The 16,805-nt window shown below is 35.2% G+C and overlaps 1 protein-coding gene across 3 annotated transcripts in view; it reads right to left on the reverse strand.

Annotated features, from left to right (window-relative positions):
- LOC143446123 (uncharacterized) overlaps nt 1–16,805 on the reverse strand; it is a 50,181-nt gene that overhangs the window by 19,957 nt on the left and 13,419 nt on the right. For 2 of the 3 annotated variants that reach the window (XM_076945621.1, XM_076945620.1), the window contains 4 exons: nt 12,592–12,733; nt 12,459–12,514; nt 7,978–8,029; nt 2,675–2,781 (listed from right to left, as the gene is read on the reverse strand). In XM_076945621.1, coding sequence (XP_076801736.1) covers nt 2,675–2,781; nt 7,978–8,029; nt 12,459–12,514; nt 12,592–12,733 — 357 coding nt within the window. Of the gene's footprint in view, nt 1–2,674; nt 2,782–7,977; nt 8,030–12,458; nt 12,515–12,591; nt 12,734–13,638; nt 13,975–16,805 lie in introns of those variants that run through there. The other variant, XM_076945622.1, reaches the window with a different exon arrangement.

Here is a 16,805-nt window from a genome sequence, read left to right on the forward strand (position 1 = left end):
GCAGGGATTTTCAGTCATGATGAACATCAAATCAAAAGGCCGAAACAGACTAGGTGCGCTTGTACATGACTTGCGATGCGCTGTTAGCAAATTTATGCTGCGCATGGATCAACTTGTGGAAGGTAAACAAAATCTCATTAAAATTTAGCTGTGGTAAACAAAATCTCATTAAAATTTTCTTGTTATTTTTATGTATATCATTCTTCTGAATAAATTAAGATTTGACCAAATTAGTTGTTCTGCAGCAAGTGGTATGTGTTGACAAAACAGGGTGCCCAAGTGGTACGAGATCGTAAAAAGGTTGGGAACCCCTGGGCTATAGGCTGTCACCTATCAAGCGGTTGGCAGTTAAAAGAATCTATACAGATGAAACAGATACATACCTGATATACTGTAGGTATTCTTAAATTTATAAATTTGCGAGTGTTGTCTGTGATTACCTATGGCATCACAAGGGCCTTGATCTACGTCACAATTAAGGTCAATTTTGGCATTTTCTTTTGCTTAAAATTACGTAACAAAAATTTTTTTAAAACTATTTCATGAAAATATTCAGTTCTTTCATATAAGATCAAATTGTTTTTGGACACACTCACTTTAAAGAAATTAATGGGATTATCGCATAAGACTTTTTTGTCCGAGTTTCTACTTTCATCTGTTTAAGTGCATATTTTCTTGAGCAAAACGTTGAAAAGAAAAATACTTGTAAAACATGTACTTGCAACACACTTAGCTGCCAAATACGCAATTGGACCCCCTGCTTTGAAAGGAAATTGTCGTCTAAAATATCATTATCATCATCATCATATGACATTTGGGTTTGAATCGTGTTTTAAAGTATGTGGTAACTTGACACGATTTTAAATGTTTATGCTGCACAGTGTTGTCGTCCAAATCAGATAGATTTATATTTGTACATTACATATCACGACTGCACATGTATGAGCGTAAGTCTTTCATAATTGTATTTTATCCTGAGAGGTGTTTAGTCACATGACAATGCAACGCTCAGTAATTAAAATGAGCAGCAGACGTGCTGGGAAAAACTTAACTGCATTCCCACAGAAACATTTATTTATATTAAAGCAATCAGTTTACAAAATCAAACTCTAAAACAAAAAGCAAGACATTTCAAAGCATGGATGGGTAAACAATAACATTCCGTCTTAATTACTTCATAAAAAAATTTCAAATGATGCACTTCACAACTCATCAAACCTACATATAAATAAGCTAGAAGTGCTTCAATGTAAACAATCGGCATTGCTTCTCTGCGAAAACAATTTAAACTCAATGATGATCAATGATTTTCAACCGCATGTCAAACAGAATCCAATGAATAATTTCAGTGCAAATTTTCATAGGTTTGTTGTTTTAACAGTAATTAATGACATGTGAACGGTTAAGTTACAGTAATTTGGCCGATGAAAAAGAAAAAGGTTTTGATAAGCCTTTAGAGCTGCTATGTAAGACCCCTCCCTCACATCTAAAGCCCAATGTATTTCTACGAAAGATAGCTCATATGCAAGTATATAAGGCAATGAAATTTGCATGGCTCTGTAAGGATGTAGTTTTCTAGTTCACAAAATCGTCTGTCCGCGATAAACCTTTTCTTAAGCAAATAGCTAACTGCATGTATCGGATAATCACATAAAAATGCCTGAAGAATTAGATATGCGATTGACTGATGTCATCTGTATACCTAACCTTTCAGTGTTAACAAGATACTTGTATCGCCCTGCTTGTTGCTACAACTACAACTGGTACCACAAATGAAAAAAAAAACTTCCAAAAGTCACTTCATAAGTGCAGTGCTCCTTACACTGAATGAGGGTGCAAGTCAGCCACATTTCTTAGTTTGGTTTTAACTAACCAGTTGGTAAATGAGGATTATTGCTGTTACATGGAGGCAATTGTCTGTTGTCTTATCTCTGATCCATTTTACTCCCCGTGGTGATCACCAAATCATGTTACCAGTACTTCAAGATGTTCTCATGATGGCTCATGCCTCCTCTTCAGGGGCAAAAAGAAAAGGTTGTGTAGTGCCAATTTGTCACCACAACTACGATTGGTACCAGAGGAGAAGTTGCTTCAAAAGGTCACCTCACAACACAAGGTTTACACCCTTTGACACAGGAGTTGGCCACATCTCTTTGACTGTGACTAGCCAACAGCAAGCAAAAATTATTGCTACTACACATTTAATTCTTGACTGGTTTGGTTTATTTTTAAAAATAGTTTGTCTTAATCCTAAAACTTTGATCTGATTCCTACGTTGATTTTATTGTTGCCGCAAGCTGTTAGTATTTGCTGTTAACATAACTTCTGCCACAGGCACAAACGATCAAAAAATATGTCAACACAGAAAATCTATTTTTGTGTGAAGTGAACCATTGAAGGTTGATACTACCAACTAAACGGTTAAATTCACACTGCTATTTTACAAGTGAACGCTTCCCTATTGCTCTCAAAGTGTAAGTCGGTTTGTTTCCATTAAGTGGTAAGTTTTTTGTTTTTTGAAAATTAAAATTCATTAACACAAATTTACCACCACAACAAAGCAGTTGATGGATTCAGCGACACTTTATGCTCATGAGTAATAACATCATGAAATAAAATGCTGTGGTTGTAGTAGTATGGAAGTGTTTTTATATAATAAGCATAATTTAGTAACCTTTTCCTCAGTCCCACTTTTCCGTTTCATCTCTTTTTGCATATAGAAATCTTCCAGCTTTTCAACCTCACCTTCATTCTCATCAGACTGCATTTTTTCATGGACGTCTAATAAATAGTACCATTAAACAAGAAGTGGCATAAATACTTCGATTTACTATTTGGTATGGAAAAATCGTATGCACATATAAGATGTTAAAAAGTTTCCAAACACTTGGAACAGTAATTCCAATAACCTAAACCTTTTTTAAATTGTCTAAAAGTGAAAACTTCACAAAAAACATTTGTCAATAATAATCACAATCCATATTGCATTCGTCAAACCAAAACTTTCTAGAAAAAGTCAATTTTGTTAATATCCAGTGTGGTAACGGGGTATGTTCAAAATAGAATAATTTACTATTCAAGAATAGAATGTTTCATAAACTATATGGCATGAGAGACTATGATAAGTTTTTCAGAAATTTCTAGCAATAATCATATCATACTAACAATTTTATTTATCTTAACCGGAAACGATTAATTTGGCAATTTTAATTGAAAATATAGAATGATTACAGTTAATATCTGTAAACAAAAAAAAGATGGATTTACACAGATAATTTTTCACGAAAAAGATTTATGCTTGTTTAACTCAGCCAGCTTACTCTTTCACCTGATTAAATCAAATGTAAAAAGCGCTGGAGCAAAACCTGTGTGGATCCAGTTGTACTGGATTATTTAGTGGAGTAAACCAGACTCCTTATGCTCTTTTGTTACAGCTTTTAGTTGCAGTAGGACAAATATTATTTATTAGGAAGCTTCATGCTGATTTTTATAAGTTTTCCCATCCTGACTCAGTACAAAAGACTTGCTTATATCGATAGTAACAGACTTTATACCTTTATCATAAACAAAATAAGAAAAACGGCAACAGTGATTATGACAAAAAGCAAACGGTTGTTGAAGCAACTTTTATAAGAAAACGAGCAAGAACAAAGCAAATTGACTTTCATTTATTTGAAAAAATTTATTCATTTAAGGAAAATGATGGTTACAGCTACCAAGAACCAGTCGAAAATTTAAAAAGTTTGTAGTCACAGGCACCTGCAAGTGAGTCCGGGATGAAAATAAGCACAAAAACTGAGGTACTCTACCATTCAAGAAACCCTGGTCAGTGCTCACTGGAGCAGATAGAGAAGTTAAGTATCTAGGAGTGCAATTCACAAGTGTTGGAAAACAGAACACTGAAACAAAGACACTGGAGAGAAAAGAATTGGAAAAGCAAGAGCAGTCATGTGTGAGCTTCAATGTCGATTGTCATAACTTGAGATCTTTCAAAGACCGCAAAGCTCTCAATTGTTAAATCAGTTTTCATTCCAAATGTCACAATATGGCCTTGAATGTAGGATAACAACCGAAAGCATGTACTGATGGGCGTAGGCTTTAGTAATGGGATTTTTATGAGGGTTTCATGGTGAACGTTACTCCATAAAGTGCATAGCAATAAAATCTCTTAAATCTCTAAACGTTGAGCCCCTGCCTCAGCGGATTGAGAAAAATAGCCAAATTCGATTATCGACCGAATTTATTTTAAGATTCAGCCAAAAACCAAATATTTAGATACTCCTAAAAACCTGTCTGAAAATTCTTTCATTGCAATAAAATTATAACAACAGCCGATAAGATTGTTGTTGTTCGTAACAGGAAATTAATATATCATTAACGTATCTTTCTGTTGCAAGTTACTACTAAGTACGCTTAAATTCAGTTTTTTATTTCTTTAATCACATAAGCCCCATAAGTTAACACATAAGTTCTTTTTTCTATAACTTCAGTTTCAAACTGCTTCTAAAAACACAATTCGGTACACCTTTACTTAGGACCCAATAGAAAGAGCTTTTTTATACATAGTTGTTCAAATAAGTCTAAACTTTAATTCAAACGAAAATAAGTTGAGCTGTAACTACAGCTGGACATACTATATACGAAAAAATCTCCCACCAAAAAATTGAAATAAAAAGATTTGAAATGTTGTCACAAAATAAACACTGAGGTAATTAACCTAGATCTTGATCAATGAGAAAATGCCGCTGAGTTTAGTGTAAGTCAATTAAAGACTTTTCTAGAATAAAATATTCAAGAATAGTAAAATATTCTGTATTGTACATCCCAAGACACAACCAAATTTGAATGCAACAGCTTTCCTTACGTATGTACTGTATACCTTTATCTATACTGAATTTTTTTTACACAAGCCAAGTATAACCCTGAAACAAGTTTGTCTTAAAATAAAGCAGAGTACAATTCGCCTATATCGACTTCGGCTATATCCACACCTTTTTTGATCCTCCAGAGAATTTAGTTCATTTATAGTGAAAGTTACAGCTCTTCTTTTCACTCAGGAACGTAATCCCACTTACGACTTTATGACGTTATTGTATGACGGCTTAGGTTGCGTAGTCATATTTGACGTATGATGTCACTATGACTTATTACGACTTAAGCAGTGTCCACAAATTGTCATGTTGGATAGCTGTCTTATTACTATGTGAAATACAACTACCATTATTTTTCACAATCTTGTTTGTGTTGTTCTTTGCCGTAGTGTACGCGAAAACATTAAATTAAGCGGCAGTCCTGATTAAAGTACACATTTAACCCTCACCATGCCCTCACATTGAACTAAAACCGGAAATTAGGAACAGTTTATATTAATTCGTCTATATCGACACTTTTTCTTCACCCCCTTGAGGTGTTGATATAGGTGAATTCTACTGTATGAGCCAAGCCAATATAGCTCTGTGAGTTTTACTCTAAAATCGTGTTGGTTTCATCATTAAAAGGAGACATTACAAACTAGGCACTTCACCACCAATTCAGTAAAGCCTTTCTAGGTATCCAATATTCCTGATAAATGTGAAAACATAAAGCACTGTACTTTACTTAACACTAGAACCACCAAGCACATCAATTGACACATTTCAAGTATTCAATTTCTTGTATCTCTGCCGGTCATCACCATTTTCTGCTAAGACTTTTTGACAATTATTTACTTCTTAAAACGTTCAGTTGATCTGACTTTTGGGGGTTTTACGATTAAAACAGCGAATTTAATCATGTACCTAATTAGAACAATCAAGCGCGTCAATTGACGCACACAGCTTAAAATTTCACACTCAGTCTACAGAAGGTGTGATTGCAGTCTACAGAATAATTATAACTTGCCCAACGCATTTCTGGCAGATTGAACTGGGATGTGACGCTTGATGAGCTGGACAAATTTATTTGACTGGTAATTGCAAGAGGGATTTTTGGACAGAGATCTCTGCCAATGGAAAGTTTGTGGGATGCAGCGTGGGGGTAAAAGATGTTCAATAAAACTCTACCAAGACACAGATTGAAGGAAATAACGCGTTTCTTACATTTCCACATGAAGAGTGAAAGCCGGCAAAGGGTAATATATGACAAATTTTGCTTCGATTCCTCATTGTGGAAGCCTTTTACTGACAACTCTCAGAGGGTGTATGTGCCTACCCTTACATTGCAATTGACGAACAACTACTTCCATGTAATTCTAGATGCAGACACAATACATGCCGAATAAACCTGACAAGTTTGGAATCAAGTTCTGGATGGCAGTTGATACGAAGACAAAATACCTGTACAATAGCTTTCCATATTTGGGGAAAAATGATGCAGGGATGCTTTTGTAAGGTTGGCAACATACATCGTGACGCAGCTGATGCAACCAATTTTCAAACGTGGCTATTATGTCACTCGTGACAACTTTTTCACAAGTCTTGATGTTGCTCTGCTTTTGGAAGAATAAAAATGTAGTATTGTTGGCACAGTCTGACAGAATCGTAGAGAACTACCACAAGCCTAAAAAAAGAAAGAGCATAGTTCCCTAGTTGCATCTACTCAAACAGCTTATGTTACTTTGACTTCGTAACAGTGTAAAAAACAAAAATTGGTACTAATAATTAATGAGCACACTACATCCTCATGTAGAGATTCCTTCTGACAACAACCATAAGAAAAAACCAGAAACCGTTTTATTCTATAATAATACAAAAGCTGGGGTTGACTTCATTAACCAGATGGCCAGTAAAGGCTGCAAGCAGAAGGTGGCCGATTCACATGTTTTACAATGTTATTGATCTAGCACTGATCAATAGCTGGATTCTTTTCTGATACATTTGCAAGTCAGGCATCAGTCGTCAGAAGTTCATACAACGCGTGGTTGAAGAACTTACTGGGACAACTCTAGGTGATGATACTGAACAAAATGCAGCTGCACGAAGAAGCTCCATTGAAACTAAAGAACCTGCAGAAAAAAGCGGAAAAAATGCGCAAACGCCGTAACACAACGACGGATTTGTGCAACACCTGCCGGAGTACAGTTTGTGAGAATTACACTATCAAAACTTGCCCAAAATGTGTTGATTGAATGTAACCAACGCTTGCTTATCTTTGTGAACTATTACAGTTATTGTTTTGCAAACAACAACATTTTTTATATTTTTTCTCCTTCAAGTTAATTTTCAAAATTTGCAGTTGATGCCTGCCAGGTTGCGCTTGAACTGTGTGCTTCCTTCCAAATAAAGTATAACATGGTGTTATTTTGCGTAGTGTGCGCAGTTATGTTTAAAGTGCAACAAATGACATTTATTTCCATTTCTACTTCAAGGATGTTATTCTTGCTAAATAAAATGAATGAATTGTATTTTATGAGTGCTATACGTCAATTGATCCGGTTGGTCGTTCTAGGTAGTTTGTAAGCGAGGTCGTTCCAGTGTTAAGAGATATAATTGCTATATGGAAATTAACCATGATAGTAACTTAATACTTTTGGTATATTTTATCTTGAAAAATACTAAAAACATGTTTTCATCTTACACATATTTACTTAGCTTATAGATGTAAACATTTTGTTAGAATACAAAAAATTCTGCGAGGTTCAGTGTCATAGCCTAGATGACTTGAACTAACCCAAAACTCGTATTTCGTTCATAACCTGCACATCAGGGGTTCCCAACCTTTTGTCCTTACACTCTAGAATACTTTTGATGTGTTTCGACCCTTACAAGAGTAGAGTAATATGAAAGCATAACTTTTAACTCCACTTCAAGCCTAACTGCATCCCAGTTTAAAAAATGCAGTATTCAACTCATAAAAGTTTCCCCACTCTTTCGCGATTAAATACTTTAGGACAAACAATTGCCTATCCATAGGTTTCACACCTGTTAAAAGACTATCTCGCACCCCTGATTGGGAACTCCTGCTGTACATCAAAAGAATAATCAATTTAAAACTATTTACATTTTTCCTTTCCAACATTTTTCATGATGCTTCCATCTGTGTGATTAAAATCCTGTAAAAATAACATCATATACAAACCTAAATGAGATAGTAAATGTATATAACCTACATCATCAAACAAAAAAATAATAACAAGTTAGATTGAAAGATGGATATATAATTTGAGGTTTTACTAATTATATTACTATTTACATTACATATACTAATTACACAAATTCCACAGGAATATACAAATGACACAGGAATACAGTACACCTGAAGCAGCAAGTTTATGCTTGCAAGAGTTCGTGTAGAAAAACATAAAGTTAACCTTCAGAATGCCAATAAAATATCCCAGAAATGTTGGTTAGGATGAAAAACACAATAATATTCAAAAATCAACAGTATTGAAAAATAGTTTACTCTTTAAAAATAAATAAGTCCTTTTTAGGTCAAATATAATGCTTAGATTTTGCCTAAAAATTTTATTCATTGCATTCCAATGTAAATTTGATCAGCTTTTCATTTATAAAGGATAAAGACAGTGCATGTAATACTTTGCGACACTTGGTGAAAAAATTTGCCACTTCTCCAAATAATCTTTTGCCAAAACTTCAGTGTGAATTGTTTCTTTATGAACGTAAGATGTTACCTACTTATGTGCATAGTAAGCAGTGTGGCATTACTTCAATAGTTTCGCAGTGTCACTACCCTACTCGATTTAGTGTTATAAACTTTTACTTCATGAAGGGACCAAGTTTAAAGCTATATCGCAGATCAGCGTGGTCCAACTTCTTTTCATCGCGGGCCAAAATCAGAAATTTTTTTTATCTTGCGGGCCAATGCTTTTAAATTAGAACTGAAGAAATGTGAAATTAGAACTGAAGAACAATGTGACATTGATATTAGAACTGAAATTAGAACTGAAAAAAGTTCTCTTGTTTCATTAAAACTGAAATTAAAATAGTTCAAAATTTAACTATTAAATGCTGATCAATGTGACATCTGCGGTCGAGGTTCTTCCTCGACTATAGCGTTGGTATCCACGGGAATCGTAGTTGTGGCCATGCGAAGGCAAGCCTGAAGAGTGAAGAGCCTCATTTCCAAATTGATTTCGATTTTTTGTTTTAATATTGTTCATTGCTGAAAACGTACGTTCACAAATGTATGTACTTCCAAACATAGAGTACAGCTTCATAGCAGCGTCTTTTAAAAGGGGAAACCTCTCCTTTGAGACAAACTTCCAAAAGCTTTCAGGATTTTCCATTTTCTTTGAAAACAAAAATTGATCGTTCTGAAGTTCACATATTTCGAGTTGAAGCTCTGGTGGCTGTGTACTAACGCTCACGTTCATGGGATTGTTGAATAGCGAGAGGAATCTTGAGCTTGCGAAAGTCCGCAAACCTGTTGCTAAATTCATCGATCAGCAAATCTATATTATTTTCGAATTGAGTAAAATCGGCACTTGGGTTTTCTTCTTTGATGGAGAGCAACAGGAAAAATGAGTCAGATCGTTTCGTTCCAAACAGTCCTTGAACAAGCCCAATTTTGAGCGGAAACCTTCTACATGTCCCACTAAATTCGAAATGCTCTGCCCTTTCCTCTGCAAACTCAAATTTAGCACATTCAAGTGATTTGTTATATCAGTTAGAAAAGTCAAGCCGCTAAGAAATTCATTGCTTTGAAGCTGCGCTTGAAACGCATCTGTGAAGTTTATCATCTGTTTATCAAATTGAAGTTATGTTGCCAGATTGAATCAAAGCTGAATATCAGTTCGCGGGCCAAAAAAAGGTGCTCACGGGCCAACTTTGGCCTGCGGGCCTGCAGTTGGACCACGCTGTCGCAGATGATAGCGCTAGGTTATTACAGGATGGTTATCACAAATGCTGTTTTCTGCTATTGCCCAGCTTCGGATAGTGCAGATATTCCAGGCATTTCTATTAAGTGTGCAGACATATAAAAAACTAGTTAGCAATATTTTGTGCTTATACACATATCCAAAAAGTAGGTTACTTAATTTGCACCAAACATTTGTAACAGCAGCTCTGAATGTTTAGGTAAGTTTCGTAACTATTGTTAGTTACATGCAACACCACCTTTGACGATGTTTATTGCTTGAACAATGTTCATAACACACATACAGACAAGTAAATCATCCTTTTTGCGCAAAAAACGGATGGAATTTTAGCTTGTCTGCATTGCAGTTAAGTAATGCTACATTTTGGACACATAGCTTAACATCTCATCGTTGCCAAATTGCACTCAAAAGTAGTGATATAACGCCTGCAACGGTTTTAGGAAAGAGAAAGGAGATGGTTCTTCAGGAGAGCTGTATCATCATCTTTTTCCTCTTGATCTTCCACAGCGTGCTCTTTACAAGCTTAAAGCTCAGCTCTTATGGTGATTTTGCTGTCATAATTTCTCGCATTTAGCTCAGCATGACCTTCTACGTATTCACTGAAGTTCATCGTCTTTGATCACAAACCAGTCACTTGTGATCAATTTCTAAGTTATCTTCTGGTTTTTAAGGAAAAAAGCATGCATTTTCGAAACAGTTTCTGATCTAAACAACAGAAACTGAGTTTTAAACTTTACTGAGAACCTTCATTACTTCCAAAAAATTAACTTTAAATTATTCCTGCTCCCCAAAAGTAAGATCTGATCTGAGCTTGCATCTGTGCAAGCTTCTTTCTGCAGCACGCTTTAAACAGAAAAGTACCCAGCATCCATAGGTTAGGTTTTGGCTGTTGTATAGAAAAACAGGAACATCAGCTTAACATTTGTCAGACTGCTGACGTAAGGATGGGAAGTGCAATTGTCAATAGTAAGTAAAAATTTTTGCAGTTTTTTCTTGTAATGTTCTGATGTACCTTGTAAATCTATGATTTAGAATCAGCTCACACAGAGCGAGCATACATGACTGTTGGTTTATTCGAATGACCTTAGTGGCAATCAGAAGGTTAACGAACGTACAACACCAGATTAAAGGGAACAGTAATCATTTAATCAAAGGAACAGCTTGTAATAATTTATGGGTAATTAAAGTTAAAAATGCTGTTTCCACATTAGGTGGCATAACATTTAGGGAGGTGGTGGCAAGGCTAGATCAAGCAGTTACCACGGTAACTAGTATAGCGACCAATATATCAGCAATAACAATTTCTTACAAACATTATCACATTTCTTATTTTAAGTTCAAGTTTTTTTTATCTATGTTTGGAAAATGGAGGGGTGTTCCATGCTTTAGAGTTGGATTTGTAAACCAGTGGAAGCTTTTTCCAGTGGAAATATAATATTCCATGTATACCCGCATATAAGTCAATTTTTTGACAAAAAGATGGGGCAAAAAACGAGAGGGGGCTTACACACCTGACTAAAAATTACTCATTGGCCAAATTTTGATGGTGTGATAAACAGACCACATGTGATCATCTTCAAACAACAAAATTAAAGAAATTTACATGCGAAGCAATTGCTCACATATGTTGACATGTTGCTGAAAATTATGGGCATCGATGTATCGGTAATTGAAATAGTTTTTACTTGACATTCAACTTCTATTATTAACTTTGTTACATTCGTAGCCTACTTTTATGTTAAGTTTTATTACGTTGTGAATACTGATGAAAGTCATTGCAAATACACCATTTGACATTAATATCTTTATATGAAAAGAATAAAATGAATGTTATGGTTTACCATTGACACATTGAAGTGTTCCGTGTTGGTTGTCGCATGTGAAAAAACAAATTGTGTAAAAAGTCTATTTTGAGGAATAAAGAAGTATAGAAAAAATATATGTTGAGTGTTTAGCACATTTATAGTTTAATAACAAAGTTGATGTCTACAAACATACATTTTAATTATGCCTACTGTCGGTAAGTTTCTTGGACAAATTTTGTTCATTCATTCACAGCACCAAAGCATAAAATAGGTAGGATATATAAACTCACTTCAGCAGTTTTGGGCTTGCATTACTGCTTCAAAAATAAGATTATGAACCAATGTATAAAGTACTTACAGAATTACGAAACAACAAAGTTAAAAATACTTTTTGCATCTTAATTATGCGTACAAATAAAGTTAATAAAGAAAAAAATCTGAGTACCGAGCTTTCACGACTTAAGATTGTTTCAGTAAAATTAGATTTCATTTTGTTAAAATCTTTACAACTCGCAACTTCACAAGGTATGAAACCATTACATTTCAAATTATAGATTTGCTATCTTTACACGAGAAACCATTGGGATCCTTATTAAAAAGATAATTTGGTGTTATTTTAGTTGGCTTTAAGCCATTTAGGTGTCGGTATTGTTTTGGGCCATTTGTCAAAAAAACTTCCACAAGAGCCAGTTAAAAAACTGCATGGAGATAAGATGTACTAAAAATGTTAAACATAAGCTGACACAGATTTCATTATTTAAAATTATAAATTAAGCATCACTTCAAACATAGTCTACTAAATACTGTTGAAATAAATAACATGTGCAAACTATGTTTACCTTGTAGATTTTTTTCACTTTAGGGGGTGACGGAATAGCTTGAGCTTTTACAGTACCTATGACATAACAAAACAGACTATGCAAAATATATTTATGCAGATTAAACAGAATTTCTGAAACATTATATTATAACCTCCAGCTTTTAGAAGTCTCTTCTTAAAATCATCAGCAGGATTTGTGAATGTCAACATTTCTACTCTAGTGTGATTAACTGGAGGCATGTTCTCCTTGTGCAAAAACATGTCGTAATGAAATCGAACAGTTCTGGGCTCCGACTACACCAACATCAAAGCATGATTATTTGACTTGTTTGAATAATCACAAAAGCATTATATGGTTACTTAAGCACCCAGCTTAAATGAGGGTGTAAGTACAAAAACAAGTTGAGCTTAAAATCAAAGAGCAGTAGCAAGTATACATGATGGTGAAAGGTTTTATAACATTATATAGTGGTTAAGCAATTATTGCCAAAATTTATATCGCAAATTTGCACTCCTTTTATGACAAAGAGAGCGTACATTATTACACTGTACCAACTAGTAAGCTCGTGGTAGAACCCCATTTCACATCATTATAAGCATCACATAAAATAATGTTTGGTTAAATACCGTATATTTCAATGTATAGGCACATTTTTGAGTGTGTCCAAATAATCTGAAAAATTAACCATGGGCTTATACGCCAAGTATAAAATGTTTACTAAAAATTTACTTTGACTGCATCAAAATATTTCTCCCGATATTACTAACCTGCGCTCTTTCCTAATCAACGCTAAATAATGCATCAACACAGATCTCGACTCCGATTACAGTATCACGCTTATGAAAACCATATGTTATTCAAAAGCTTATGAGGCTGTTAACAGTTATAGCTCCAGAATAAACCAATGTCAAACAGTAACTTTAAGTTGTTTGTAAAGAATCTTCTTTTGAAGTGGAAAAGTTTGAAATGCCTTGAATCATATTAATGATAATATTAGGCAACAAATACAACAAAGGTCTCCTTTATGGACTACTCTCTTATTGTAGCTTGAATGCCTCAAACTTTGAAGCTGGAGTGGAATACTGGAGTAAACTTTGTTTACAAATGGATACAAGTACCAGGGCAGGTTGAAAATACTAGAGGTGTACCAGACTAAAAGTGTACCAAGCAAAAAAACATACAAGAACGTCAAACACACCTCATCATTCGTCCCACGGGCAAACAAGGAACATGTTCCAATTTTAGAGGTTTGTTCGAAAAGAAAGCACACAAGCCACCTGGAAACCGAAACCCACCAATGTGACTGGGGATAGCGAAGAATACTTTTATTCTTGGAGATCCTGTGCGTATCCGCTCACCAATCGGTCCGCGGCTAACAGTTGGAAACTAGAATGTCTTTTCTCTAAAAGGAAAGCAGAAACTACGGTGTAACTTAAATATTGTAGGGATTTCTCCAATACTGTTCACCTGGCTGATGGGTGGAAACTCTTCAACTCTGGTGTCCAACGGTTTCTGCGCAGGAAGGTGTGTGGATACACACAGGTCCCCAGCTGGCAGATTGTTCAGAATGTAGATGAATGAATTCCTTTAGGAGGTCGAATTCGATTAGAGGGAAAAGCCTATATTGGGTACAGGTATATGCATCAAGTTCAACTTCGCAATACAATGAGTTTCTTGATGATGTGGAGGCTGCCCTGCAGAGGGTGGCACCCAATAAATTCACACTTCTATTGAGAGACTCCAATGAACATGTTGGAACTGATAACCATACATAGAAGAATGTGATTGGTAAACATGGTAATGCAGGTTATTAGGAGAATAGAAGGTGTCTCTTACAACTATGTTGTAACAACAATCTTAACATTATGAACTCAGGCTTGAGGCGAATACAGGAAGAAATGTATTTGTATTCAAATGCGAATACAGTAGCTCCATTTTTGTCAAATACGAATACAAATACATTTATTTAAAATGTCCAGAATTCTAATTTGGAATACGAATACTTCACCAACTATATTTATGTATCGACTGGGTATAAACCATCCTCAGAACTTCACAGTAATGCTCAGTCTATAACAATAGAATCTTTAAAAACTAATACACTACAGTAGACTCGTATAGACTATAGCAGATGCACTAGGAATAACGTTTACAGTCCCTTTGAGCAATAACAAGGTGATAAATACAGAAAAAGAGAAAGCAGCAAAAAAACTGGATGTTGAAAGCTACTTTTTGACAGTTTATTGTTAACCTAACTTCAATATTATAACATAGTAACCTAGACCTAACCTAAATCCACCTTTAATCAAACCCTAAATAACTAAAATCAACTTTTTTCATGTCCATTCTCCTTTTTCCTGGATGGAGCAAACTGATCAAATTTTCATTACCGTATTTTACGGACCATAAGGCGCAATTTAAATCCTTTTTTTCCTCATAAATTGATCGTGCGCCTAATGTATGGATCAAGTAGATACGGCTTTATACGGTATACGCTATAGCTTTATACGGTAACCCATACTCCTTAAAATACGTTGCGTTCTATAGCCTGGTGCGCCTTATGTATGAACAAAAAAATAATCAGAGCAATTTATTGACAGTGCGCCTTATGGTTCGTAAAATACGGTAAGTCTTGGGAATACGCAAGAGATGTTTATGACTGATTAGTTGATCTCAAAAAAAGTGTATGGTCAAGTTCTTCGAGATAAGCTCTACAGCAGGGGTGTCCAACCCGTGGCCCGCAGGAAGGTTTTGAGTGGCCCGTGCGGTATTTGTCGAAATGACTTATATTATCAAGTGAATCGCCTACATAATTTATGGCGAACTTACATTCCGAGAAATTGGCATTTATTGTTTGTTTACTAATTTCTGACAGCCATATGGAAAACTCGCTTCGCATTGCTACATCCTCCATCTCACCGAATATTGCCAAACTTGTTAGAGAAAAACAGTACCTAACTTCACATTGAAATGTCGACATGTAGTAAAAACTTTGTTGAATTTGCTATATCTTGGTATGTTTATTGTTCTTATAATTGTAAAAGAGGATAATACGTATTTCTAAGATTAGACTTTTGGTGTGAGGGTATTATTTAGAAATTAGCAGTAAACACTTAAGTGGCCCGCGCAATCATTCGTAAATCGCATGTGGCCCTTTGGCCAAAAAGATTGGACACCCCTGCTCGAGAGTGTATTACATGAGTAACGTATTGATGGTTGCTTAATATTCGCCATTAAATCAATGTACAATTGCTCTAAAGTTTGTGCTCGTTTAAACACTGTTAAGTCAAAATATTTCACTGTGGATGTAGAACTCTGCCATTGGTGTGTGTTGTCACTTCTCCTTTTCATAGTTTACATGTACTTGATGGACAGGCACGGCCTTGCCGAAGAGTGTGTCACGATTGAAAGCAATAGGATTGGCCATTTGCAGATGACCTGGTTCTTCTGGCTTCTTCCGAACCTGATCTTCAACATGCACTCTATCGTTTTGCAACTGTTTGCAAAGAATAGATATGCATAGAGAAAATTGAAGCAAGTTTGCCTTGTGTTAATTGTCATAATTAGCCCTTATTCCTACGAAATTCTCAAGCAGATCTGATGATATTATAATGTTATTAGTGTTTAATTTCGTGTGTTTAACAATAAGTGCTGTACTATATTTTGGTATTTATTTATTTCCGTGTCTAGTATACGCGACCAGGTTTTGATTACTTTCAAATAATGTCATTCGTACTACAGCGCTTAACATGTAAGCTCTGATATTAACAGTCTAGTAATAACAGTCTGTTATTTACAGTCTACCGAACGCAGCTCTATTCTGTGCTCTAAAAACAGTAACCGTTTCGTTGAAAACAAAAATATATCAATATTCAAAACATTGTCAGTTTGGTTTTGGTACTATGATTGTTAATCAGGCTATCAGGGGTTAATGAGCGCATTATCAATGGAGTCAGATTAGCGAACAATCGATCAAGCAATAATTAACAACAATACACAACCCAACAACATGCCCAGTTAGCACAGCCTCTCAAGAAATCCTGATCAATGCTGTGCGAAAAAACACTGAAACAGGTAGAGAAGTTCCAGTACCTGTAAGTGCAATCTACGAGTGATGGAAAACAGAATGCTGAATTAGACACCCAAATTAGTAAGGCAAGTGCAGTCACGTGGTGAGCTTCAAAGTCCGGTTGTCATGAAGTAAAAGCTTTCTAAGACAGCAAAGCTCTCAATTTTTAAGTTAACTTTCCTTCCATTTTTAACCTATGGCCATGAATCTTGGATAATGATCAAAAGAGTGTGCTCATGGGTTCAGGCTTCAGAAATGGTATTTTAAAAAGGGGCTTATGTTGCAACACTATTAGA

This window comes from Clavelina lepadiformis, chromosome 2 (genome assembly GCF_947623445.1).
Source record: "Clavelina lepadiformis chromosome 2, kaClaLepa1.1, whole genome shotgun sequence".
In the NCBI taxonomy this organism is placed as follows: Eukaryota; Metazoa; Chordata; class Ascidiacea; order Aplousobranchia; family Clavelinidae; genus Clavelina; species Clavelina lepadiformis.